At 55.5% G+C, this 24,568-nt stretch overlaps 1 protein-coding gene and 1 long non-coding RNA gene across 4 annotated transcripts; one reads left to right on the forward strand and one right to left on the reverse strand.

Moving 5' to 3' along the window:
* LOC123652425 lies at positions 1 to 20,622 on the forward strand. The gene is made up of 3 exons (XR_006741770.1): positions 1 to 168; positions 8,556 to 8,558; positions 20,606 to 20,622. It is a non-coding gene; the product is annotated as an uncharacterized LOC123652425 (long non-coding RNA).
* CACNG7 (calcium voltage-gated channel auxiliary subunit gamma 7) lies at positions 1,022 to 23,881 on the reverse strand. 3 transcript variants are annotated; one of them, XM_045582258.1, is made up of 7 exons: positions 23,255 to 23,273; positions 20,124 to 20,348; positions 18,492 to 18,578; positions 17,929 to 18,069; positions 2,571 to 2,716; positions 1,617 to 1,879; positions 1,022 to 1,077 (listed from the first exon to the last, which is right to left on the reverse strand). In XM_045582258.1, the coding sequence occupies exons 2-6, from the start codon at positions 20,317 to 20,319 to the stop codon at positions 1,622 to 1,624; spliced, it is 828 nt and encodes a 275-aa protein (XP_045438214.1). In that variant the 5' UTR covers positions 20,320 to 20,348; positions 23,255 to 23,273; the 3' UTR covers positions 1,022 to 1,077; positions 1,617 to 1,621. The 3 variants fall into 3 exon arrangements, with proteins under 3 accessions (XP_045438214.1, XP_045438213.1, XP_036295361.1); XM_045582257.1 differs by lacking the exons at positions 1,022 to 1,077; positions 23,255 to 23,273 and adding exons at positions 1,213 to 1,231; positions 23,639 to 23,881 and having other exon boundaries at positions 1,579 to 1,879; XM_036439468.2 differs by lacking the exons at positions 1,022 to 1,077; positions 23,255 to 23,273 and adding an exon at positions 23,639 to 23,881 and having other exon boundaries at positions 1,537 to 1,879.
* Positions 23,882 to 24,568: the final 687 nt, after the last annotated feature.

A 24,568-nucleotide genomic window follows, 5' to 3' on the forward strand; every position in this document is an offset into this window, starting at 1 on the left:
GGAGGGGGGACTTCAATGATGGGGGTAGGGGGGTGGGGGGAGGGGGAGGTGCCAGAAAAAATGGAAGACTTCGAGGTTTGGGGGGTGTGGACCCCCGCTACTGTCTCTCCCTCCCCCGACGGGGCCTCGAGGGGGCAGAGGCGGGCGCAGGTGTGGGGACGGCGCGGGGTCCCCCTCCTGGGTGGGGTGCGGGGCCGGGGGCGCCCAGGGGTTTGGGGCGGGGGGGGGGGCGGACAGGAGGGAGGAGACGGGTCAGAGGAGGAAGGGGAGGAAGGGAGAGAAGCGAAGGGCAGCAGAGAAGCAAGAACACTAGTCAGACGGCAGGTGGCCCCCAGGAGGCCGAGAGGAAAAAGGGGGGCTCCCCGGGAGCAGAGAATGTGGGGGAGACAGGATCAACCCGACCCACCGCCTCCAGGCCCCCCTCCTCCGCTCCCCCCGCGTGTGGGCGCAGCAAAGAGGCCCGTCCCTGCCCACCAGGACCCCCAAGATCTGGGGATGGGAGGGGGCGTGAGACGGGGCCAGGACACAGACAAGGGGGGGCAGCAGGGAGAAGAGGATGGCTGGCATTCCTGGCGGCTGCCAGACCCCGATCTCCAGCCCAGCGCCCCTTTGGGAAGGCGGCAGGTGGGGGCGCGATGGAACCCAGAGGCTGGACTAGGCCGGGGAGGCGGGGCCAGGGAGGGGGCGTGGCTTCGGAGAAAGGGGCGGGGACTGGAGGCGGTGGCTTCAGAGAAAGGGGCGGGGACTATGGGGCGTGGTTTCTGAGAAAGTGGGCGGTACTGTAGGGCGTGGCTTCAGAGAAAGGGGCAGGGTTAGAGGGGCGTGGCCGTTTTGAAGCGACGGGCTCAATGGTGTGGGAGGGGATGGCCAGGAAAGGGGGCGGGGTTGTGGACAAGGAGGCGGGGTTATGGTGATGGGTGTGGTCACTGGGGCGAGGGCGGGGCCACAGCCAGAGCGGCGTCCTGGTGGGGCGGGCGCAGCGGAGTCCCCGGGAGCCAGGGAGCCGCGCTGCTGGGAGGGGGCTCTCCGGGGAGGAGGGGAGGAGGAGGGGGCTCCCCGGGAGGAGGGGGGCTCCGCGGGGAGGAGGGGAGGAGGAGGGGGCTCCCCGGGGAGGAGGGGGGGCTCCGCGGGGAGGAGGGGGCTCCGCGGGGAGGAGGGGTCATGTCAGGGGAGGAGGGGGGCTCCGCGGGGAGGAGGGGAGGAGGAGGGGGCTCCCCGGGAGGAGGGGGCTCTCCGGGGAGGAGGGGAGGAGGAGGGGCTCCGCGGGGAGGAGGGGTCATGTCAGGGGAGGAGGGGGGCTCCCGGGGGGGTGGGGCCTCCGCGGGGAGGAGGGGGCTCCGCGGGGAGGAGGGGAGCTCCGCGGGGAGGAGGGGGGCTCCGCGGGGAGGAGGGGTCATTTCAGGGGAGGAGGGGGGCTCCGCGGGAGGAGGGGTTCCCGGGAGGAGGGGTTCCCGGGGAGGAGGGGGTGCTCCCAGGGGAGGAGGGGTTTCCCCGGGGAGGTGGATGGGGTTCCCGGGGAGGGGGGGGCTCCTTGGGGAGGACAAAGTTCCCCGGGCGGAGGAGGGGGCTCCCCGGGAAGAGGGGGGCTCCCCGGGAGGAGGGGGGCTCCCCGGGAGGGGGTTCAGCAGGGCGAGGTGGAGATGTGCAGGTGGTCCGGGTACTTGATGGCCGGAGGGTAGTTCTGCGTCATCTGGATGGACACGTCGCTGGAGATGTCGGAGGGGCTGCGGCCGCGGCGCCAGGACTCCGGCTGCAGGAACTGGCCCGAGTAGTCGGAGCAGTCGCTGAGGCGCGGGCGGTAGAAGGCGGGGTGCGGGCGGTACATCTCCTCCTCCGCGTAGCGCTTGGTGAACAGGTACACGGACATCACGCCGGCCCCCTGCGGGAGACACCGTCCAGACCCCGGGACCCGGAGCCAGGCCCCTGCCTCCTCCCTCAGACCTCCCCTCCCCAGCCCTCCTCCCTCAGACCCAGGAGCCCAGGCCCCTGCCTCCTCCCTCAGACCCAGTAGCCCAGGCCCCAGCCCCTCCTCCCTAAGACCCAGGAGTCCAGGCCCCCAGCCCTCCTCAGTCAGACCCAAGAGCCCAGCCCTCCTCCCTCAGACCCAGGAATCAGGCCCCTGCCTCCTCCCTCAGACCCCCCCTCCCCAGCCCTCCTCCCTCAGACCCAGGAGCCCAGGCCCCAGCCTCTCCTCCCTTAGACCCAAGAGTCCAGGCCCCCAGCCCTCCTCCCTCAGACCCAGGAACCCAGGCCCCCAGCCCCTCCTCCCTCAGACCCAGGAACCCAGGCCCCCAGCCCTCCTCCCTCAGACCCAGGAGTCCAGGCCCCCAGCCCTCCTCCCTCAGACCCAGGAGTCCAGGCCCCCAGCCCTCCTCAGTCAGACCCAAGAGCCCAGCCCTCCTCCCTCAGACCCAGGAATCAGGCCCCCAACCCTCCTCCCTCAGACACAGGCCCCCAGCCCTCCTCCCTCAGACCCAAGAGTCCAGGCCCCAGCCCCCTCCTCCCTCAGACCCAGGAGCCAGGCCCCCAGCCCTCCCCATGCTCAGCTCCCCGTGGGCCCGGGACATCACCTCTTTGAGGAGGAAGGAGGAGGCGGCAAAGGCGAAGGACCAGCCGTAGCGGTAGTGGAAGTACTGCTCCGAGCTGCTGGGCCGGTTCATGACCTCGTCGTTGATGCTGGAGATGTACAGGACCAAGCCCACCACCAGGGAGAGGCCTGCGGGCAGAGGGCGCCCATGGTCCGCCAGCCGTGACCCTCCCCCAGTTGCATCCCTCCCCCTTTCCCTCCTCCTCCCACCGCGGCTCTCTCCCTCTCCTCTCCACGCTGGCCTGGTCTAATGTCTATCTTTTAATTTTTTATATTTTTTAAATATATATTTTATTGATTTTTTACAGATGGAAGAGAGTGGGATAGAGAGTTAGAAACATCGATGAGAGAGAAATATCGATCAGCTGCCTCCTGCACATCCCCCCAATGGGGATGTGCTTGCAGCCAAGGTGCATGCCCTGGACCGGAATTGAACCTGGGACCTCTAAGTCCACCGGCTGATGCTCCATCCCCTGAGCCAAACTGGTCTCAGCTAATGTCTCTCTCTTTAAAAATAATATGTTTTCTTGCCCTGGCCAGCTTGGCTCAGGGGATAGAGCATCAGCCTGCGGACTGAGGGGTCCCGGGTTCGATTCCGGTCAATGGCATGTACCTTGATTTGCAGGCACATCCCCCGTGGAGGGGGTGCAGGAGGCAGCTGATGGATGTTTCTCTCTCATCGATGTTTCTAACTCTCTGTCCCTCTCTTTTTTCTCTGTAAAAAAAAATCAATTAAGAAGATATTTTTTTAAAGTTGAAAATATTTTTTCACAAGATGTTCTGGCGAGGCAGGGGGACGGACACTCGCCTATGTTGCTGGAGGAGAGTTTGGCCACAGCTAATAACACCACAGAGGCATTGGTCCTTGAACCCAGCAACTTCACTCCTAGGAATTTCCCCTCAGGACGTCTGCCCAGCGACGGGAAAGCTCACAGGCACAAGTCGATTCGCCCCAGCAGTGCTCGCAGCGGCAAAATACCAGAAAGCGCCCAGATGCCCTCGATTCATGCACTGATCTATGAAGCATCACGCACAGGGTCCCGAGCCACCGTGCGAGGAGGAGGAGCCGATAGAGATGGAATTCACTGACAGTTCAGGCTACATCACTAAGTAGGAAAAAAATGGGAGGGGAGGGGGCTTGCTTGTTTGAATCAGTGGATAGAGCGTTGGTCTGTGGACTGAAGGGTCCCAGGTTCGATTCCAGACAAGGACACATGCCCGGGTTGCGGGTTTGATCCCCAGTGGGGGGCGTGCAGAACACAGCCGATCCATGATTCTCTCTCATCATGGATGTTTCTATTTCTCTCTCCCTCTCCCTTCCTTTCTGAAATCAACAAAAATATATTTAAAAAAATAAAAAAGAAGGGTACACTAGAACACATATATGAATACATTTTTGTGGGAAGAGACAAGGAAAAGGAAAACAAATGCAGCTGACGACCTGCAGTGGGCAGGTGAGAGCAGGAAGGAAGCCACAGGGAGGGAGTGACCCGCCCTTGAACTTGGAGCTTTGGAAGGATGCCAATATGTTCCCTGTTCAAACGACACATTCAGCAAGGATGGAGAAACCTAACATCCAATATGAACACACAGAAGCAAAACCAACTCCACGTCTCATGAGGCCAATGACAGGAGGGGGGACGCAGTACCCCAATAACACGCATAGAGAGCTCTGATTCCAGCTCTCAGGCCGAAGACAGGAAGGCCTGCAGAGAAACAGTGAACCAAGCGGAACAGGGTTCCTGTCAGAGTGGTCCAGGGATAACGGTTCTGAAATTATTCTGTGCACGTTGTAGGGTTGAGCAAGTGTGCAAATATCTTGGTGTTTGGGGAAGCTAGCAATCTCTTCTTTCTCTGAAGATAACCCTGGCCAGTTTGGTTCAGTGGATAGAGCGGATTCTCTTTCAGCATTGATGTCTCTCTCTCTCTCTCTCTCTCTTTCTCTCTCTCTCTCTCTCTCTCTCTCTCTCTCTCTCTCTCATCTCTCTCTCTCTCTCCTTCTCTCCCTCTCTCTTCCCCTCTGAAATCAGTAAAGATATATATATTTAAATCTTTTTAAAATACATTTCATTGATTTTTTTTACAGATGAAGGGAGAAAGATAGAGAGCTAGAAACATCGATGAGTGAGAGTCATCAATCAGCTGCCTCTTGTACGCCCCCTACTGGGGATGTGCCCGCAACAAAGGTACATGCCCTTGACTGGAATCGAACCCCAGGACCCTACAGTCCACAGGCTGACGCTCTATCCACTGAGCCAAACCGGTTTCAACAAGATATATTTTTTAAAGAGTAATTCTTTGCAGAGTTAGAAAACACCATTTGCACCCTAACCGGTATGGCTCAGTGGATAGAGCATCGGCATGCGGACTTAAGGGTCCTGGGTTCGATTCCGGTCAGGGGCATACACCTTGGTTGCGGGCACATCCCCAGTAAGAGGTGTGCAGGAGGCAGCTGATCGATGTTTCCCTCTCATCGATGTTTCTAGCTCTCTCTTCCTCTCCCTTCTACTCTGTAAAAAACTCAATAAAATATATTTTTTTAAAAAGAAAAGAAGCCGAAACTGGTTTGGCTCAGTGGATAGAGCATCGGCCTGTGGACTGAAAGGTCCCAGATTTGATTCCGATCAAGGGCATGTACATTGGTTGCAGGCACATCCCCAGTAGGGGGTGTGCAAGAGGCAGCTGGGCGATGTTTCTCTCTCATCGACGTTTCTAGCTCTCTATCTCTCTCCCTTCCTCTCTGTAAAAAAATCACTAAAATATATTTTTTTAAAAAGAAAAAAAAAACTCCACTTATAACCTTCGGAGCCACAGGAGCTCCCTCGGCTGCAGAGGAGCCTGCCCCACACCCGCTGCCCCGCGGGTGGAGGCGGGCGGGCATCGCCAGCACCGCAGGCTGACCCCACGGCCGCCGTGGCGCTCCCGCTGAAAATGTGTGACCCGCATCGGCTCCCGGGGAATCTGGGGCACCGTACACACCGCCGGCTGCTCCTTCAAACAGCCGGCAGGAAAGATCGTTTTTTTTAAAGGCACAGGAACGCCACCAAAGAGGAAAGGAGATGACGGACGAGAGAGCCTTTTTATGGAGGCGGTGCTGAGAGGCTTCCACAGCCCCCCGGGAAAGCAGACCCACGCGTCACCTGCCTTCCGGCGGCCAAAGACACGGAAATGTCCTAAACGTCCTCGGAAAAGTACGCCCAGGAGCAATGGCCCTGCCCACCGGCCACCATCCGGTCCCCCCGACCCCCGGGTCAGCCGCGGAGAAGACAGGAGACAGCAATACACTGTGTTCATGGCGGATGTCAAGGCCAAGGAGCACCAGGTCAGACAGGCTGGGGAGAAGCCCTGTGACCTTGGCGTGGCCAAGGTCAACGCCCGGATCAGGCCTGATGGAGAGGAGAAGGCTTATGGTCCACGGGCTTCTGACGCGGATGCTTTGGATGGTGCCAACGACATTGGGATCCTGTAACCCGAGTCCAGCTGCCTCATGCTAAATATAAACGTGTCACACTGAGCCCTGGCCGGTGTGGCTCAGTGGATAGAGCCTCGGCCTTCGGACTCAAGGGCCCCAGGTTTGATTCTGGTTATGGGCATTAAAAAAAAAAAAAAAAAAAAAAAAAAAAAAAAAAATCAAATCAGCTAAAACCAACCGGTTTGGCTCAGTGGATAGAGTGTCGGCCTGCAGACTGAAAGGCCCCAGGTTCGATTCGGGTGAAGGGCATGTACCTTGGTTGCGGGCACATCCCCAGGAGGGGTGTGCAGGAGGCAGCTGATCGATGCTTCTCTCTCATCGGTGTTTCTAACTCTCTATCCCTCTCCGTTCCTGTCTGTAAAAAAATCAATGAAATATATTTAAAAAAATAAAATCAAGCATGACCTGATCAACAGCAGTGTTACAGGAAAAATGCAGGGCTTGATGGCCATACAAAACCTTGACCCAGGGAAACAATTGGGAAAATGTGGAACGTGGGAATGCTACGACACAGCTGCCCAGATTTCTTCCACATATAAATGGCAAGGAAACAACAGGAGAGGGGCTGGCATGGGCTAAAAGAGGCTTCGAAGCCCTGGCCGGTTTGGCTCAGCAGTCAGAGCATCGACCCACGGAATGAAGGGCCTTGGGTTCAATTCCTGGTCAAGGGCATGTACCTCAGTGAGGGTTTTGCTCCCTGGCCCCAGTCAGGGCACAAGCAGGAGGCAACCAATCCCTGTGTTTCTTTCCCATGGATTTTTTTTCTCCCCTCCCTCTCCCCTCCCACCTTCTCCCTCCCTTCCACTCCATCTGAAAATCAATGGGAAAATATCCTCGGGGTGAGGATTTCCAAAATCCTATCTAATAAAAGGGTACTATGCAAACTGACTGTCACTACAACTCACAAGATGGCTGCCCCCATGTGGACACAAGATGGCCAGCAGAGGAGGGCAGTTGGGAGGGACCAAGCCTGCAAGGGAGGGAAGTTGGGGGTGATCAGGCTGACAGAGGAGGGAAGTTGGGGGCGACCAGGCCTGCAGGGGAGGGCAGTTAGGGGTGACCAAGCCAGCAGGGGAGGACAGTTAGGGGCAATCAGGCTGGCAGGGGAGTGGTAAGGGGGTGATCAGGCTGGCAGGCAGAAGGGATAAGGGGCAATCAGGAAGGCAGGCAGGCGAGCAGTTGGGAGCCAGCAGTCCTGGATTGTGAGAGGGATGTCTGACTGCTCGTTTAGGCCATATCCTGGGTCGCATCCCTCGAGGTTTCCCTGATTGGAGAGGGTGCAGGCTAGACTGAGGGACACCACCACCCCCATGCACGAATTTTGTGCACCAGGCCTCTAGTAAATAAATAGTAAATAAACAAAGGAGGCTCTGGGGGTCTATCCACTGAACACACAGGTGGAACACGGATCCTCACTTACACCAAAGTAACTGCATTTAATAAAAATTTTAAAAAGGCGTTTATGAGACAGGCGGGAACGGTGAACGCTTACTAGATATTAAACGATAGGAAGCTACTATGCTTAATTGTTCGGGCGCGACTATGGCGCCGTGACAACCATGTTAAATAACAAAACGAGCTTTCGGGGGGTGGGGGGGGACGCCAGGATGTTGGTGGGGATGGTGCCTGGAGGCGCGAGGCTGGCTTTCAGATTTACGTGGCGAGGTGTCGAAGGGAGGGAGGGCGGTGCGGCTCAAAAAAAGGCTCACCATATGCTGATCATTGTCGCGACTCGGCGGAGGAGAGCGTGGCATTTCTGTCTAGACTATTCTCTCCCTGTGTTTTTATAACGGAGTACATTCCCAAAAGCCGGTGTTGTAAATAAAATAGTAGGAGAGCTAGGCTGGGCTAAAAGAGACATCGCCCCAATACTGTGTGTGAACCTGGATTACATTCTGGTTGTGGGAGAAAGCTAGAAAAGGTTTTTTTTTAATTTTTTTAATTTTTTTTTTTAAAGAACTCTCGCTTTTGCCCTAACCGGTTTGGCTCAGTGGGTAGAGCGTCGGCCTGCGACTGAAAGGTCCCAGGTTCGATTCTGGTCAAGGGCATGTACCTTGGTTGGGAGTACATCCCCAGTAGGGGTGTGCAGGAGACAGCTGATGTATGTTTCTCTTCCCTCAATGTTTCTGACTCTCTATCCCTCTCCCTTACTCTCTGTAAAAACTCAATAAAATATATTTTAAAAATAAAATAAAATAAAGAACTCTCACTTTTTAAAAATTGATTTTAGAGAAAGAGGAAGGGGGGAGAGAGACAGAGAAACATCGATGTGAGAGAGAAACGTCAATCAGTTGCCTCCCGTACATGCCCCGATGGGAGATTGAACCAGAAACCTAGGTATGTGCCCTGACCAGAATTGAACCTGCAACTTTTTGGTCTATGGGACAGCACTCCAACTAACTCAGCCACCGGCCAGGGGGGAAAGGCGGTCTTGAAACCACTGGGACGGTTTGAAAATGGAATCCATCATCTGATGCAATAACTGTAAAGTCTCAGGGTGTGGTATAGTGTTCCAGTTATATAAAAGCATGTCCTTATTCTTAGAGATACAAGCTAAATGTCTCTAGATAAACCATCCTGATGCCTGCAACTTACTTTCAAATGGTAAATTTTTTAATACATATTTTATTGATTTTTTACAGAGAGAAAGGGAGAGTTAAACATCGATGAGAGAGAAACATCGAACAGCTGCCTCCTGCACACCCCCCACTGGGGATGTGCTCACAACCAAGGTACATGCCCTTGACCGGAATCAAACCTGGGACCTTTCAGTCCACAGGCCGACGCTTTATCCACTGAGCCACACTGGTTTCAGCTCAAATGGTAAATTTTTGTTTTAAAAATGTGTGTGTGTAGCAGGAGAGAGAGAGAGAGAGAGAGAGAGAGAGAGAGAGAGAGAGAGAGAGAGAGAGAATGGGAGAGTGTTAACAAAATGCAGGATCCAGGGGGGAATGGTATACCAGCATTCATCGTATTTTCTGTAGATTTTTAAAAGTTTCCACTAAAACATCAGAGTGACTGGGGTGAGGTAAAACCATGACCTACTTCTTTTTTCTTTTTTTGTAGCATTATCACCCCCTGACATTCCATTCTCCACCTTCTTGTGCGTTTTCCTCACACATCTCCCCCACCTCCACCGGGATGCTTAAAACTAGCCTGCCTTGTTCACACCGCGTTCCTAGCGCCTAGCACACGACCCAGCACATCATAAAATACCGGTTGAGTGGAGGAGGGTACTTGCTTTGCAACTGGGACTGCCAGCAAAAGCTCCTAGTTGCTTCCCCCTTTAAAAAAAAAAAAAAACCCACAATATATTTTTATTGATTTCAGAGAGGGAGAGGAAGAGAGAGAAATAGAAACTGCCTCTTGTGCCCTCCACATTGGGGGTCGAGCCCACAACCGGGGCCTGTGCCCTGAACGGGAATCGAACCGTGACCTCCTGGTTCAGAGGTCGATGCTCAGCCCAGGCGTCCTCAAACTTTTTAAAGTGGGGGCCAGATCACGGTCCCTCAGAGAGCTGGAGGGCCGGACTATATGAACTATTAATTCCTACTGTAACACCTGGGCTGCGCTCACTGCCCAAAAAACCTGGCGGGCCGGATCAGACTCCTCTGCGGGCCGCATGTGGCCCGCGGGCCGTTGTTTGAAGACCCCTGCTAGGCCATGTCGGCTGTGCTGCTTCCCCTTTTGAATCCACTCTAACTCCTCCCCCCATCTCTCATCCTCCTTGAAGAATGAATCCTTTCTGAGCTTCCACAGCACGCTGAACCTCTGGCACCCCATAATTTTGACGTTTTTAAAGAGGGGGCCTGATGAAACCGGTTTGGCTCAGTGGTAAAGCGTCGGCCTGCGGACTGAAGGGTCCCGGGTTCGATTCCGGTCAAGGGCAGGTACCTTGGTTGCGGGCACAGCCCCAGTGGGGGATGTGCAGGAGGCAGCTGATCGATGTTTCTCTCTCACCGATGTTTCTGACTCTCTATCCCTCTCTCTTCCTCTTTGTAGAAAATCAATAAAATATATTTTAAACACAACAACAGCAACAAACAATGTCAGGCCCTAGCCAGTTTGGCTCAGTGGATAGAGCACTGACCCGAGAACTGAAAGGTCCCAGGTTCAGTTCCGGTCGGGGCACATGCCCGGATTGTGGGTTCGATCCCCAGTGGGAGACTTGCAGGAGGCAGCCGATCCATGATGCTCTCTCATCGTGGGTGTTTCTACCTCTCTCCCTCTCTTCCTTCATCTCTGAAATCAGTATATATATAATATTTTATTGATTTTTTACAGAGAGGAAGGGAGAGAGAGAGTTAGAAACATCAACGAGAGAGAGGTACATCAATCAGCTGCCTCCTGCACACCCCCCACCGGGGATGTACCCGTAACCAAGGTACATGCCCTTGACCAGAATCGAACCCGGGACCCTTCAGTCCGCCGAGACTCTATTCACTGAGCCAAACCGGTTTCAGCAAATATATATATATATTTATTTTTATTTATTTTTAAATGTCAGGAGGTAGCTTATTCTTGGCCATTTCACAGTGGCAGCTATGGTTCAAAAGTAACCTTCTTTCTCCCCCTCCTTTATTCCCTTCCTTTCCTCCACTTCTTCCCTTTCTCTGTAACCCAACCCTCTCCCCACCCCCGCCACTGCGGCTGTTCCAGAAGGCTCAGGCCACGACAGGCAGGAGCAGAATGGAGACTCCCTGGCATTGGAACTGTAGCGGTTCAGCACCACGGAGAGCACACCGCGCGTCTACCTAAGCCCTCACTGCTTCTTCCCAGGGTTTTCATCCCGCGCTGGGAATCCCACCTCAGACCAGGCACCTCCTTCTCTCCCTTCCCTTGAAAAAGGCCCTCTCGCCCCTTCAGCATCATCCACTTGGACGGCACCTCCTATCGGAACCCTGGTCACCAGGCCCTGAGCGGTCACTGTCACTCATCTATCCCTTCTACAAATCCTTCGGTGCGAGCTTTGTGCCAGCCACTCAACCCCGGCTGGGCAGGTGTTTGTAAAGGTCCTGGTGTTCGGAGTTTACATGCTGGGAGGAGGGGATGGGAAACAAGTAAGATGATGTAGCAGAGTAGGAATCGTGCTGAGAAACAAATATAAGCCCTGACCGGTTTGGCTCAGTGGATAGAACATCGGCCTGCGGACTGAAGGGTCCCGGGTTCGATTCCGATCAAGGGCATGTACCTTGGTTGTAGGCACAACCCCAGTAGATGGGGTGTGCAGGAGGCAGCTGATGGATGTTTCTCTCTCATCAATGTTTCTAATTCTCTATCCCTCTCTCTTCCTCTCTGTGAAAAAAATCAATAAAATATATTTTAAAAACATCCTCACTCAAAGATCAGGGGGGTTGAATATGGAGAGCTAGTGAGGTAGGGGCTTAAATGTGCATTTTCTTTTTTATGTTTTTATTGATTGCAGAGAGAGATAGAGAGAGAAATATCCATGATGAAAGAGAATCATTGATTGAGTGCCTCCTGCACGCCCCCTACTGGGGATGGAGCCCACAACTCGGGCATCCGGGCCTGTGCCCTGACCAGGAATGGAACCATGACCTCCTGGCTCATAGGTCGACACTCAACCCCTGAGCCACGCCAGACGGGCGAGATGTGCATTTTCAAGGAGTAGCAGGCTGCTCGGACCCCTGCATAAGGCCCCTCCTTGGTTTGCCCATTTTTCCTCTCGTCCATCCCCAACACAGGCCCTGAGGAGCATTTAATACCCAGTGTGACCTTGTTCCTCTCCTGTCCCAACACTTGTACTGCCTTTCCCAGGACTGAATGCCAACCCCACAGAGCAACTCCTCCCTCTCTCTCTCTCTCTCTCTCTCTCTCTCTCTCTCTCTCCCTCTTGGTTTCCTCATTGACACATGAGGTGGTTGGACCAGATTGTCTCATTCCAAGATCTAAGATATTGGTGCTATTGTCCATCCTTTCTTCTCTTTTTATTATATATATATATATATATATATATATATATATATATATATATATATAAAATTTATATAAATATACCTCCTATATAATAAAGATGTAATATGTAAATGGTTGTTATACCATGAAGCATAACAACCAACTGAGTGATGACCCAATCACAGACCAGCAGGAGGGTGGAGAGCGAGCTACAGGAGAGGTCAGGGCAGCAAGCTATTGGGGGGAGGGGAAGAGGGCAGGTGGAGCCATAGGAGGGTGGGACAGTGGGCAGAGAGCAAACTACTGGTTCACAGATTTGTGCACAGGGCTACTAGTGTGTGTGCATATATATACATATTATTGATTTCAGAGAGGGAAAGATAGAAGCATCCATGATGAGAGAATCACGAACCGGCTGCCTCCTGCACGCCCCCTACTGAGTATCGAGCCTGTAACCCTGGCATGTGCCCCTGACCGAAATCAAACCCAGACACGTCAGTCCACAGGCCGACGCTCTACCTACTGAGCCAACCCAGCCAGGCTAGGGCCTTTCCTCTCTTTTTAAATCACCTTCGTTTTTATGGTTCCCGGAGGCAGGAGAGTGCCTCGGTCTGGCTTCCACGATGGAGCAACTTAGCCTCGGATTGCTTCTGTTTCCTCAACTGGAAAACCAGAATGATAATGCTGTCTGCCTCCCCAGGTGGAGAAGAGGAGATAGTTTAATTTGCATACAGCGTGTAGGACTTCCCCAGACCGCGGCACTCAGTCAAGTGTTTCTTATCAGGCTTGTTGCTGTCACCGTGTGTCCATAGTCATTGTATAATAGATCAGGCCCCGGACTGGCCCTTCACACTCACGATCGAGACCCGTGGTCGGCAAACTCATCAGTCAGCAGAGCCCAATACCAACAGGACAACAACTGAAATTTCTTTGGAGAGCCACATGCTTTAAACTTCAACTTCTTCTAACGCCACTTCTTCAACACAGACTCGCCCAGGCCGTGGTATTTTGTAGAAGAGCCACCCTCCAGGGGCCAAAGAGCCGCATGTGGCTCGAGAGCCGCGGTTTGCCGACCACTGATCTAGACCACAGGAATCCACAAACTATGATTTGTCCCACCCTATGTGTGTGTGTGTGTGTGTGTGTGTGTGTGTGTGTGTACAGGTTGTGAGCTAAGCCTGGTTTTTACACTAGTTCTTTCTCTTTTTTTTAATTGATTTTTTACAGAGAGGAAGGGAGAGAGAGAGTAGGAAACATCTATGAGAGAAAGTCATTGATCAGCTGTCTCTTGCACGCCCCCTACTGGGGATGTGCCCGCAACCAAGGTGCATGCCCCTGACCGGAATCGAACCTGGGACCCTTCAGTCCGCAAGCTGACGCTCTATCCACTGAGCCACACCGGTTTCGGCTGGTTTTACACTATTTCGTGGTGTGGAGGAAAAAATTTCATTCCATTACCATTTATCCGTCCTTTACCCACTCCAACCTCCCTCTACCTGTTCACCTCCCCACTTTCTCTCTGGTCAGCACCATACTTTTGTCCGGGGTGGTGAACACACCATGCAATATACAAGTGATGTACTAGGGAATTGTACCCCTGAAACCTGTATAATTTTACTAACCAATGCTAATAAATTCAATTTTAAACATTTAAAAAATATTTTGTGACCCATGCAAATGACATTAATTTTGAATTTTAGGGTCCATGAATAATAGCCCTGGATGCTTTGGCCACTACAATCCTATGGTCCACAAAGTCTGAGATATTTGCTATCTAAAGTTTGATTGGGGGTGGGGGGCAGGCGAGGGCTGGAAGAGGTTTATTGGGGGGGGGGGGACCTATGTAATACTTTCAAAAAATAAAAATAAAAAACAGCCGTAATCTGTGTGGCTCAGTGGATAAAGCATTGGCCTGAGGACTGAAAGGTCTCAGGTCTGATTCTAGTCAAGGGCATGTGACTTGACTGCAGACACATCCCCAGTGGGGGGTGTGCAGGAGGCAGCTGATCAATGTTTCTCTCATCGATGTTTCTAACTCTCTATCCCTCTCCCTCCCTTTCTGAAAAAAAAAATCAATAAAATATATTAAAAATTCTTAATGTATTAAAAATAAAAATAAAAGGTTTGCCGACCCCTGGCCAAGATTTGTTCTCTCTACAGCTCGGCAAAGGAAGGCTGCGGCACATACAGGACGTGCTGGGATTTGAACCCCGGTCTCTCCGGGCTCACAGCCGCAGGCTCCTTCGGCCGCTCCACCCACCACCTTAAATGTACGTGACGGGTCCCTTGCGGTGGGCGCAGAGGTCAGAGCCGGCGGAAGGACCCGGAGAAACGGGTTCGGGCCGTGGAGCTCCATGCCCTCCCCGTGACTCTGCTGTTACATCAGAGGCCTGACTCCCGGCCAGGACAGCCTCATCGATCCTCAGCTTGACCTTGGCCAGGCCGGGGCTGCTGCCTCTGGGGTGAGCGTGGCGTTTGTGCCGGGAAAAACCCTCCAGTCCAGCCCCAGCCCGGCCCCTAGGCCTCCTCCACTATTTCCAGCCCTGTGAGCCGCGCACCACGGGGTTTCCTTGGGGCGGACCGAAGGACACCTCCATGCCCCACTTCCTGCCGCTCTCTAGGCCACGATTTTTTTTTATTTTTTTTCCATCTGGAAAATGAAAGGATCTGAGCCCTTCCGCTCCGACACTCCCGGACGCTGACAGCCGAGGCGTCTTATTTTAGCTCAGTGTCTGGCTCCACAGGCTGTGATTCAAGTCTGCACAGAGGTTGCACGCACCCCGGTTTCCCCGGGAAAAAAGTCTCGTCAGTTCCAGTGGGAGGCACGAGGGAGGCTGCGCCTAGAGACAGCCGAGGGAGGGGCGGGAAGGGGGCATGGGGGAGGGCATATCCAAAAAAAACCAAAAATCTTTACATGCAGAGGCATGCTGGCAGCTGCCCACTGCCTTCCCTGGCAGAGAGAGGTGGACAAGGAACCCGAAAGCTGGTGGACCTTGAGGCTCGGGCAAGGGGTCAGAGCCCCGCACCCACCATCTAGGGCCGTGGTCGGCAAACAGCGGCTCGCGAGCCACATGCGGCTCTTTGGCCCTTTGAGGGTGGCTCTTTTTTTTTAATATATATATATGTTATTGATATTTTACAGAGAGGAAGGGAGAGGGATAGAGAGCTAGAAACATCGATGAGAGAGAAACGTCGGCCAGCTGCCTCTTGCACACCATCCACCGAGGATGTGCCCGCAACCAACGTACATGCCCCCGACCGGAATCGAACCCGGGACCCTTCAGTCCGCAGGCCAACGCTCTATCCACTGAGCCACACCGGCTTCGGCTGGAGGGTGGCACTTCCACAAAATACCGCCTGGCCTGGGCGAGTCTGTGTGGAAGAAGTGGCGTTAGAAGAAGTTGGAGTTTAAAAAACGTGGCTCTCCAAAGAAATTTCAATCATTGTGCTGTGGATATTTGGCTCTGGGGACTCATGAGTTTGTCCACCACTGGTCTAGTGGAGACAAAGGGAGCTGAAGCAACCTGTTAGTCTCATGTAAGTCCTCGCTGACGGGCTGCTATCAAGCAGCTGGTACTGGAAATTGCCTGCCTGAGGGCTATAGAGGTGGCTCCCAAACCTGAATAAAAGAGATCGCAAGGCCAGAGCAGAGCGTAGTCCTCTCTTGGGCTCCTGCCTGGCCCCCGATTCCCACATTAATATCTCCTTGTCTAGTCTCTTTCATTTGCGTGCGGCCTCCTCCAGAGCCCGAACCCTGAACCTGACCCCAGAACCACGTGGGACGTGAGGGGACACTCGAAGAGGCACCTCAAATCGGGGAGCGGCCCTAGCTGGTTTGGACTCAATGGGTAGAGCGTCGGCCTGCGGACTGAAGGGTCCCAGGTTCGATTCCGGCCAAGGGCACATGCCTGGGTTGTGGGCTCGATCCCCAGTAGCGAGGCGTGCAGAAGACAGCCAATCAATGATTCTCTCTCATCATGGATGTTTTTATCTCTCTCTCCCTCTCCCTTCCTCTCTGAAATCAATAATATATTTGTTGGATGGATTGATGGATGATGGATGGATGGATGGAAAGGATGGTGAAAGGATGGATGGCTGGTTGGATGGAGCCAATCAATGATTCTCTCTCATCATGGATGTTTCTATTTCTTTCCCCCTCTCCCATCCTCTCTAAAATCAATAATATATATATATATATATATATATATATATATATATATATATATATATATTTTTTTTTTTTTTTTTTTTTTTTTTTTTTAAGGGGAGCGGATGGGAGCCCCCCGGGGACTGAATGGAAATGAGATGAACAACAGAGTTTGCTCGTAAAATGTCGACTGAATTAAAAGGACCTGAGTGGAGTTTAATTACGTTGAGTCCATCTGAATTGGACCAAAGAGTTGAGTCGGAATGGAGTGGGGTTGGGTAGACCAGATGGCTGGAGTTAAACATGATAGAGCTGCATTGGCCTGGGCTGACCTGGCCTGAGGAGGCCAAACAGCTGCAGCTGGGAAGAGGGGACACCAGGAGGACTCTCCTCCAGGCCTCCGCGGACTCCAGGCCTCAGCCACCAGCTCATGCTGGGAATCTTGGGCGACTCCCTGCACTATTCCGGGCCCCAGTACTCCCAATTTTAAAAAATATATATTTTATTGATTTTTTGCAGAGAGGAAGAGAGAGGGATAGAGAGTTAGAAACATCAATGAGAGAGAAACATCGATCAGCTGCCTCCTGCACACCTCCTACTGGGGATGTGCCCACAACCAAGATACATCCCCTTGATCGGAATCGAACCTGGGACCCTTCAGTCCGCAGGCCGACGCTCCATCCACTGAGCCAAAGCGGTTTCGGCAGTACCCCCGTTTCTATTAAGTGCGCGCTAATAATAACTACCGGGCAGAGATGTCATGGGAAGGGAGTGTGATCATCTGCGCGGAAGAGAGGGAACTAGAGACACATATTGGATTCTAGCTAATGAGATGCACAATGGAATATTTAGGGTAGCGTGTACTGAGGCTGCAACTCGCTTTGAAATGCATTAAATAAATAAATAAATTTTTTAAAAGTGAGATAAAGCCCTGGCTGGGTAGCTCAGTTGGTCAGAGCACCGTCCAGATACATCAAGGTTACAAGTTCGATGCCCCGTCAGGGCACATACAAGAATCAATCAGTGGATGCATAAATAGTGGCACAACAAATCAATTTCTTGCTCTCTTTCTTCCTCTACCTCTTCTCTAAAAGCAATAATGTTTAGATTAAGAAGAAGAAGAAGAAGAAGAAGAAGAAGAGGAGGAGGAGGAGGGGGAGGAGGAGGAGGAGGAGGGGGAAGAGGAGGAGGAGGAGGAGAAGGAGTAGGAGAAGGAGAAGGAGAAGGAGAAGAAAGGTTGACGGATGGATAGAAACACAGATGAACAGATTTGAGACCAATGAAGTCCAATCACAGGGTAATGGTTGACCCTAAGAGGCGGCGCCAACAGTTTTTGCCTTTTCCATTTGAAAGCTTTTCAGAGAAATAAAGAGCCCTGTAATCTCAGGATTAATCCAAAACACAGCCCGTGGAGGCGAAATGCGTGGTGATTTGAGCCCCAGCTCCGCCTCTCCCTGGCTGTGTGTGGCTCTGGGCAAATGGCCTCGTCTCTCCGAGTGTTCGTTTCCCCATCTGTGAAATGGGCCCATCACTAGCGTAGACCTCCCCAGGTCTCAGCCCAGAGCCTGGTACCCGCGAGCACCTCAGAAGCACCGCTAAGACATGGGCGCTGCTCTCTGCGTCTCCCAGGGGAAAAGTGGGGGCTCAGAGAGGTTCGGCCCCTCCTCCAGGACCACTCAGCAAGGGGGTGGCTTCCTTAGCGGGAGAGGGAGCCACCACCTGAACCTAAAACACACACACACACACACACACACACACACACACACACACACACACAGCTCCGCAAGTGCTTTCCTCGGGGCTCACCCGACAGGATGAAGAAGATGCCAGACACGAAGGCCAGGATGGTCCTCTGGGGCCGGATGTGGCCGATGTTGCTGATGACGAAGGCGGTGAACACGAGGAAGAGGCTGACCATGGGGAAGGGGGTGGCTGTGCGAACGGTCTCTGGGGGAGCGGAGAGAGAAGGGGGGGAGTGAGGGGAGGCAATTTGGGGGGCACACCTCCCCAATTCCCCATGACCTCCTCTCCTTGATGGTGACCATCCCCTGTACCCCCTTTGGGTGGCTTTTCTCCTTTCCACAGACTCTTCCCCTTTCTGATTAATTCCACTGCTGACCCTCAGCCTTCACCCAGGCCACGCCCCTTTGGTTTGACCACACCCTTTTTGCGTTGGCCCCTCCCGCCCGTTGTCTAGGCCCCGCCCTGGCCCCGCCCCTCCTCCTTGCCCAGCCACTCTGCCTGCTTTGCAGCCTCCACCCTTCTATCCACCTCCCCACTTCCCCCCTTTCCCTGGTTTTGCCCTTTCTCCCAGGACTGCCCTGTGACCCAGCCCCCCTTGTTCCCCAGCCCCCCCCCGTCCCCCTCACTCAGAATATTCTCCGTATTTTCCGTCACCAAGTTGATCTCGGGTTCGAGGAAATATTCCGAGGCCACGCAGCGACCCTTCTCCCGACCTGAGGGGTGGGGGAGAGGACAGGAAGGCAGGGCTGGAGGAGAGGCAGTCAGGGGCGCCGCGCACAGTGGGGAGAAGCACAGTGGGGAGACCTGGGCTGGGGATGGCTTAGTCCAGTGTTTCCCAAAGTGTGGTACGTGGATCCCCAGGGGTACGGGAAGAGTTTGGTGGGGGTACGCGTTGCACCGGAGTTTGGTGGGGATATGCACTGCCCTGTGCTTAGCTGCACCTAATTCTACGTTCTCATGAGTATGAGGAGTACTCAGCATTACAGAAATGATAGAAGGGGTACACATGTGTCAAAAGTTTGGGAAACACTGGAACCCAAGGGTTAATTAGGGAAGGAGAGGAGCAGGAGGTCTGGGGGCTCCTGTTCTTGGGGGCCCTAGAACCCAGCCTCATGGAAAGAGGCAAGGCTGGAACCCTAGCTCCCAAGTGAGGAGGGACTGTGGGCCCCTGACTCCCGGATCCCTAGAGAGAATCAGGCAGCAGGTGGCTAGATCCCTGGCGTCTCTGTCATCCTTGGAGGCGTGGATTTTTTTTTTTTTTTTAATGCTGTCCGTTCAGCACTGGAGCTGTCCATGGGGCAGGTTCTGAACCTGGATGGCCACCGCTAAGGGAGGCGGGGAGCCTGCGGTTCCCAGGGGGTTAGTTAGGGACCAGGTGATGGTGTGAGCCCTGGGGCCGCTGGAGGCAGGACATGGAATTGGGTGTCCAGGGAGGAATCCATTCTCCAGGACAGAAACTGAATGGGTGCCTGGATCTCTGGAACCCAGAGATGGAACTAAGGATAAGGAGCTGTGGGTTCGCCCAGCGGGTGTGGCTCAGTGGTTGAGCATCGACCTAGGAACCAGGAGGTCACGGTTCGATTCACAACAGGGCACATGCCTGGGTTGTGGGCTCCACCCCCAGTAGGGGGTGTGCAAGAGACAGCTGATCAATGATTCTCTCTCATTTATGTCTCTCTCTCTCTCTCTCTCTCACCAATAAAAATATACTTTTTAGCCCTAGCTGGTTTGGCTCAGTGGATAGAGTGTCGGCATGTGGACTCAAGGGTCTCGGGTTCAATTCCGGTCAAGGGCCCATGCCCAGGTTGTGGGCTCCATCCCCAGTAATGGGGGGGGGGGGGTGCAGGAGGCAGCCAATCAATGATTCTCTCTTATCATTGATGTTTCTATCTCTCTCCCCTCTCCCTTCCTCTCTGAAATCGATTTTAAAAGATTAAAGTAGCCCTCACTGGTTTGGCTCAGCGGATAGAGCATCGGCCTGCGGACTGAAGGGTCCCAGGTTCGATTCCAGTCAAGGGCATGTACCTTGGGTTGCAGGCACATCCCCAGTGGGGAGTGTGCAGGAGGCAGCTGATGGATGTTTCTCTCTCATCAATGTTTCTAGCTCTCTATCCCTCTCCCTTCCTCTCTGTAAAAATCAATAATATATATATATATATATATATATATGCACTTTTTCAAAAAGAGAGAGAACTCTGGGATGCCCCCCAGCCCAGGCAGGGACAGGCGGGCAGAGGGCAGGGCAGGGGCGGGGGTACCTGCAAAGAAGCAGACGCGCCAGAGGCCGGCGTGCAGGGCCATCTTGACCTCGGTGGTCTGGTTCTGCGGCAGCACCGTGCCCTCCTCCATGTAGAGCCAGTAGTCGGTGCTGACCGCGATGCCCACCAGCAGCAGGCCGCACGCGCCAAACACGCTGCTCAGCAGGGTCAGGGCGCGGCTGCTGCAGTGACTCATCCTCAGCGGCGGGGGGCGCCCTGCGGGGCCTGGGGGAGGGAAGCTGTCCTGGAGAAGGTCTGGTGGGACCCCCCCCCCCAGACGCCTCACTCCCAGGTAGCCACCGGGGCTGGCGAACCCCGGCCAGACACAACCAATAACCCCCCAACCCTCTCCCCTTGGATCTCCCTGGATTTGAACTGGTGACACCCAATGTAGGCCTTCACCCCTAGTCCTGAACCTGGCACTGGTCACGTGTACTCTGGCTCTGGATCCTGATTGGAGACCCCCACACACACCAGACAAGGCCCTCCCCCCAGCTCCAGGATATGATTTCCAACCACATGTAGGGACGTGGGTGCAAAATATCATGACTCCAGCCGAAACCCATTTGGCTCAGTGGATAGAGCGTCGGCCTGCGGTCTGAAGGGTCTGGGGTTCAATTCCGGTCAAGGGCATGTACATTGGTTGCAGGCACATCCCCAGTAGAGGGTGTGCAGGAGGCAGCTGATCGATGATTTTCTCTCTCATCGATGTTTCTAATTCTCTATCCCTCTCTCTTCCTCTCCGTAAAAAAATCAATAAAATATGTTATATATATATATATATATATATATATATATATATATATATATAGTGACTCCAACTAGAAATGCAGTTTCTAGGATCCCAACCCCAGAACCAAGCCTTCCAGCCTGACCCTCACGCACTCACCCAAGGCCTGAACCACAGACATCAGACCAGATGGAGCCTGGGCCTGTGACTCAGAAGCTGTGACAGTGATCGATCGATCTGTCATGTCCACCCTGGGGCCAGGCACGCACCCCCAGCCTGGACTCCGAACCCGGAGCAAGCAAGCCATACACAGTGAATACCACCACTCTCCAGCCAGGGCCTGGGCCCTCAGCTCTGGGCCAGGGCCTGGGACTCTGCACCCTGAGTGTTGAAACGTCAGTGCTGGGTACTGAGCAGTGCAGCCTGGATAGAAACCTTGACACAAGCCACCCAACCTGGACTCCATCTGCCGACCCCTTTCTGTTGGGTCCTGTCTCTGAACGGAAACCAGAAATGCCCCCCAGTGAGTCATCAACAAAGGACCCTCGCCGAAACCGGTGTGGCTCAGTGGATAGAGCATCGGCCTTCGGACTGAGAGGTCTCAGGTTTGATTCCGGTCAAGGGCATGTACCTTGGTTGCGGGCACATCCCCGGTAGGAGGTGTGCAGGAGGCAACTGATCGATGATTCTCTCTCATCGATGTTTCTAACTCTCTGTCCCTCTCCCTTCCTCTGTAAAAAAAAAAAAAAAAAATACACATATCTTTAAAATAATAATAATAATAATAAAATAAAAACAGCTGATTAAAAAAACACACAAAGGACCCTCAGCCTGGCCTCAGGCCTGCCTAAGAGCGTGAGCGAGGCCTCCACAGCAGTTTAGACTCTCGGACTCGTCTCTTGATCCAATTCTAACACCAAGAACTTCGCCCATGACCTCCTCACTCTGGTCCTGCATCTTGACCTCAATCGGGCGCCCCGATCTGGAATTCCAGAACCTGAATTCCCGCCCCCCCCTCCCACTCCCAAACCCAGGCAGGCCCCTGGACTGAGGGTCCTGGAACTCCACCCCAGGCCGCTGGACCCCAAAACACGGAGACCCACAAACTTGGATGGAGATTCCAGGATGACAAAACCATGATCTAGGGACCTCCACGCACACACACACACACACACACACACACACAACTCAGCACCCCAACCAGAGCACCCCAACCCAACAAGTGACCCTCCACACCAAGGACCAGAGCTCTGAATGCAACACCCCAACGGGAAGTCCAGGGTCCCACTCTTCCCTTCACACCCCCCTGTCCCATGTCCCCCTCCTCTCCCCCCGAATTCTGAGACCCCAGAATTCTCCACAGAGATTCTGGTCTCCACTTCCTTTGCAAGGACTTCCCGTTACAGCCCCTCTTCCACACCCAACCTGGAACTCTGTTCCCCAAAAACATTGGATCCTCAAAACAAGAGACCCCCAGTTTATAGCTGGACCCCCCAAACTTGAACATTCCAAGTTGCATGCTCCTCGACCCTTCTTCACCACCCTGACCCCCCACCACCACCACCACCACCACCACGGACTTTTCCCTAAACTAGGCAACCCCAAGATTTGGGGGACTCACCCTGGGGACCCCCCATCCTATCTCAACCAGAGAAGCTCGGCGTCTCTGAGTCCCAGAGTCCCCTCATCTTTTGAACGATGAATGTTAAGAGCCCCCCGCCCCCCTCCACGCGACCCAGCCACGCAACCAAGATTGGGGAGACCCCGCTTTTTAAAATCGGAATGCCGGGGAGCCTTGACACTCTTCCGCACCCCGAGGAGGGGGACCGAGACAACTTCCACCACCACCACCACCCCCATCTCAGCATCCGCTGGCTGCCCCGTCCCCACCCCCCACCCCATCCCACCCCCACTCCGCCTCCTAGAGGGCTGGGAATCCGGGCTGGCGGAGCTCAGACCAGCTTTCCGCCCCTCCCCCGTCCCATGGCTCCGGGCTTGACCGCCAGCTCCGCTCCCCTCCGCTCCCCTCCGCTCCGCTCGAACCCGGGCTCCCCGGCCGCCCGCGCGCAGGTAGCGGACCTCGGCTCCTCCCCTCGGCTGCGGCCAGGACCCGGCTCGGCTCGCGGTCCCCCGGCTCGCGCCCCCTCCGTTGCTCCAGTTCCTCCAGTTCCTCCTCACTCCACATTCTCCGCCAGCTCCAGCTCATCCTTGGGGACCCTCCTCCCCCATCCCCCCCCCCCCCCCCCGCCCGGAGCCGCCTCCCGCTCCTGCTCCCCCAGCCGCTCCCGGACGCGCGCATTCGGGTCTCCGGGGTCCCCTCCTCCGGGGTCCCCTCCAAGGCCAAGTCCACATCCGTCTCCTTTCACCGGGTATTGGGGGGGCGGGGGGGACACACACGTACCCGCCTTCCGGGAACCCTGTCTGGGACTCACGTCCTGCTCTCAGCCGGCCAGGCCCTCCCTCCGTCCTCCCTCCCTCCCTCCTCCCTCTCCCCGCGCCCGCCCCCCTCGGGGACCCGGGCTGTGCGCCCTGCCCGGGGGGACCCCGAGGGGACCCCGCGCTCCCCACGATCGGACGCGAACAGCAGAGAGTTGCTCACTCCGGTCCCTCGGACCCTGACCTCCGAGTTCCTTAGGCCCAATGCCCCTCCATCCTCCATCGCCTCCCGGACCCGGCGGTCCCGACCGCCCCAAGGCCGGCCCCCCAGGCCCATTGGAGCCCCAGCCGCCTCCGGGGGGGACCCCCGCCCCCTCCCGCGCCGCCCCCCGGACCCTCCGCTCCTCACCTCGCTCAGGGCTGGGCGGACGCTCCGGGCCGCGGGCCCCGCAGCCGCATGACCGGCCCCGCGGCTCCCCCCGGCCGCCGCCGCCGACCCCGGGGCCGCCGACGCCCGCGCCCCCCGCCCCCGCCCCGGAGCCCGGCGTCCCGGCCCCTCCGGCCCCCGCCCCCCGCCCCCCGCGCCGCCGCCGCCGCGGCCTCACTTGGCGGACGGCGCCGGGAGCTGCGGCCCGCGGCCGCTCATTGGCTGCCGGGGAGGAGGGGAGGGGCGGGCGGGCGGGGAGGGGGGTGCGGGAGGGAGGGGGGCGCCGGGCCCTGGGGATGGGGGAGGCCGGGAGAGAGAGAGAGAGAGAGAGGGAGAAGGAGAGGAGAGGGAGAGGGAGAGGAGAGAGAGAGAGAGAGAGAGAGAGAGAGAGAGAGAGAGAGGAGAGAGAGAGAGAGAGAGAGAGAGAGAGGATGGAGAGGGGGCGCGCGGAGCAGCGGGAGGCAGAAGGGGGGTCCGAGGCGCCCCCCGACTCCGAGGCTGAGCGGTCCTGAGCCTCGCAGGGCTGGGGACGGAGGAGGGAGAGAGAGAGAGAGAGAGAGAGAGAGAGAGAGAGGAGAGAGAGAGAGAGAGAGAGAGAGAGAGAGAGAGAGAGAGAGAGAGCGAGCGCAGGAGGGGCGGAGAGCGGGTCCCAGACCCCCACTTCCCCAGCTCGGAGGCCGGGGCGCAGGATGGGGCGGCGGGGGGGTGTCAGGCGCGCAGGGACCAGAGGGGACCGGGCCCCGCTCAGAGGCCTGGGCTGAGGGATGCTGTGGGACCCAGACACCTTGAGCCGGGCAGAGGGACAGGCGGAGAGACAGAGAGAGAGAGACCCCGGGAGGAGAGAGAGGCAGCGGGGCGATCCTTGGGGTCCCCTGCGGGGGGCTGGGGCTCTGGCCGGGCCCGGGGCGGAGC

Source organism: Pipistrellus kuhlii, unplaced genomic scaffold (genome assembly GCF_014108245.1).
Source record: "Pipistrellus kuhlii isolate mPipKuh1 unplaced genomic scaffold, mPipKuh1.p scaffold_m20_p_156, whole genome shotgun sequence".
Taxonomy (NCBI): domain Eukaryota; kingdom Metazoa; phylum Chordata; class Mammalia; order Chiroptera; family Vespertilionidae; genus Pipistrellus; species Pipistrellus kuhlii.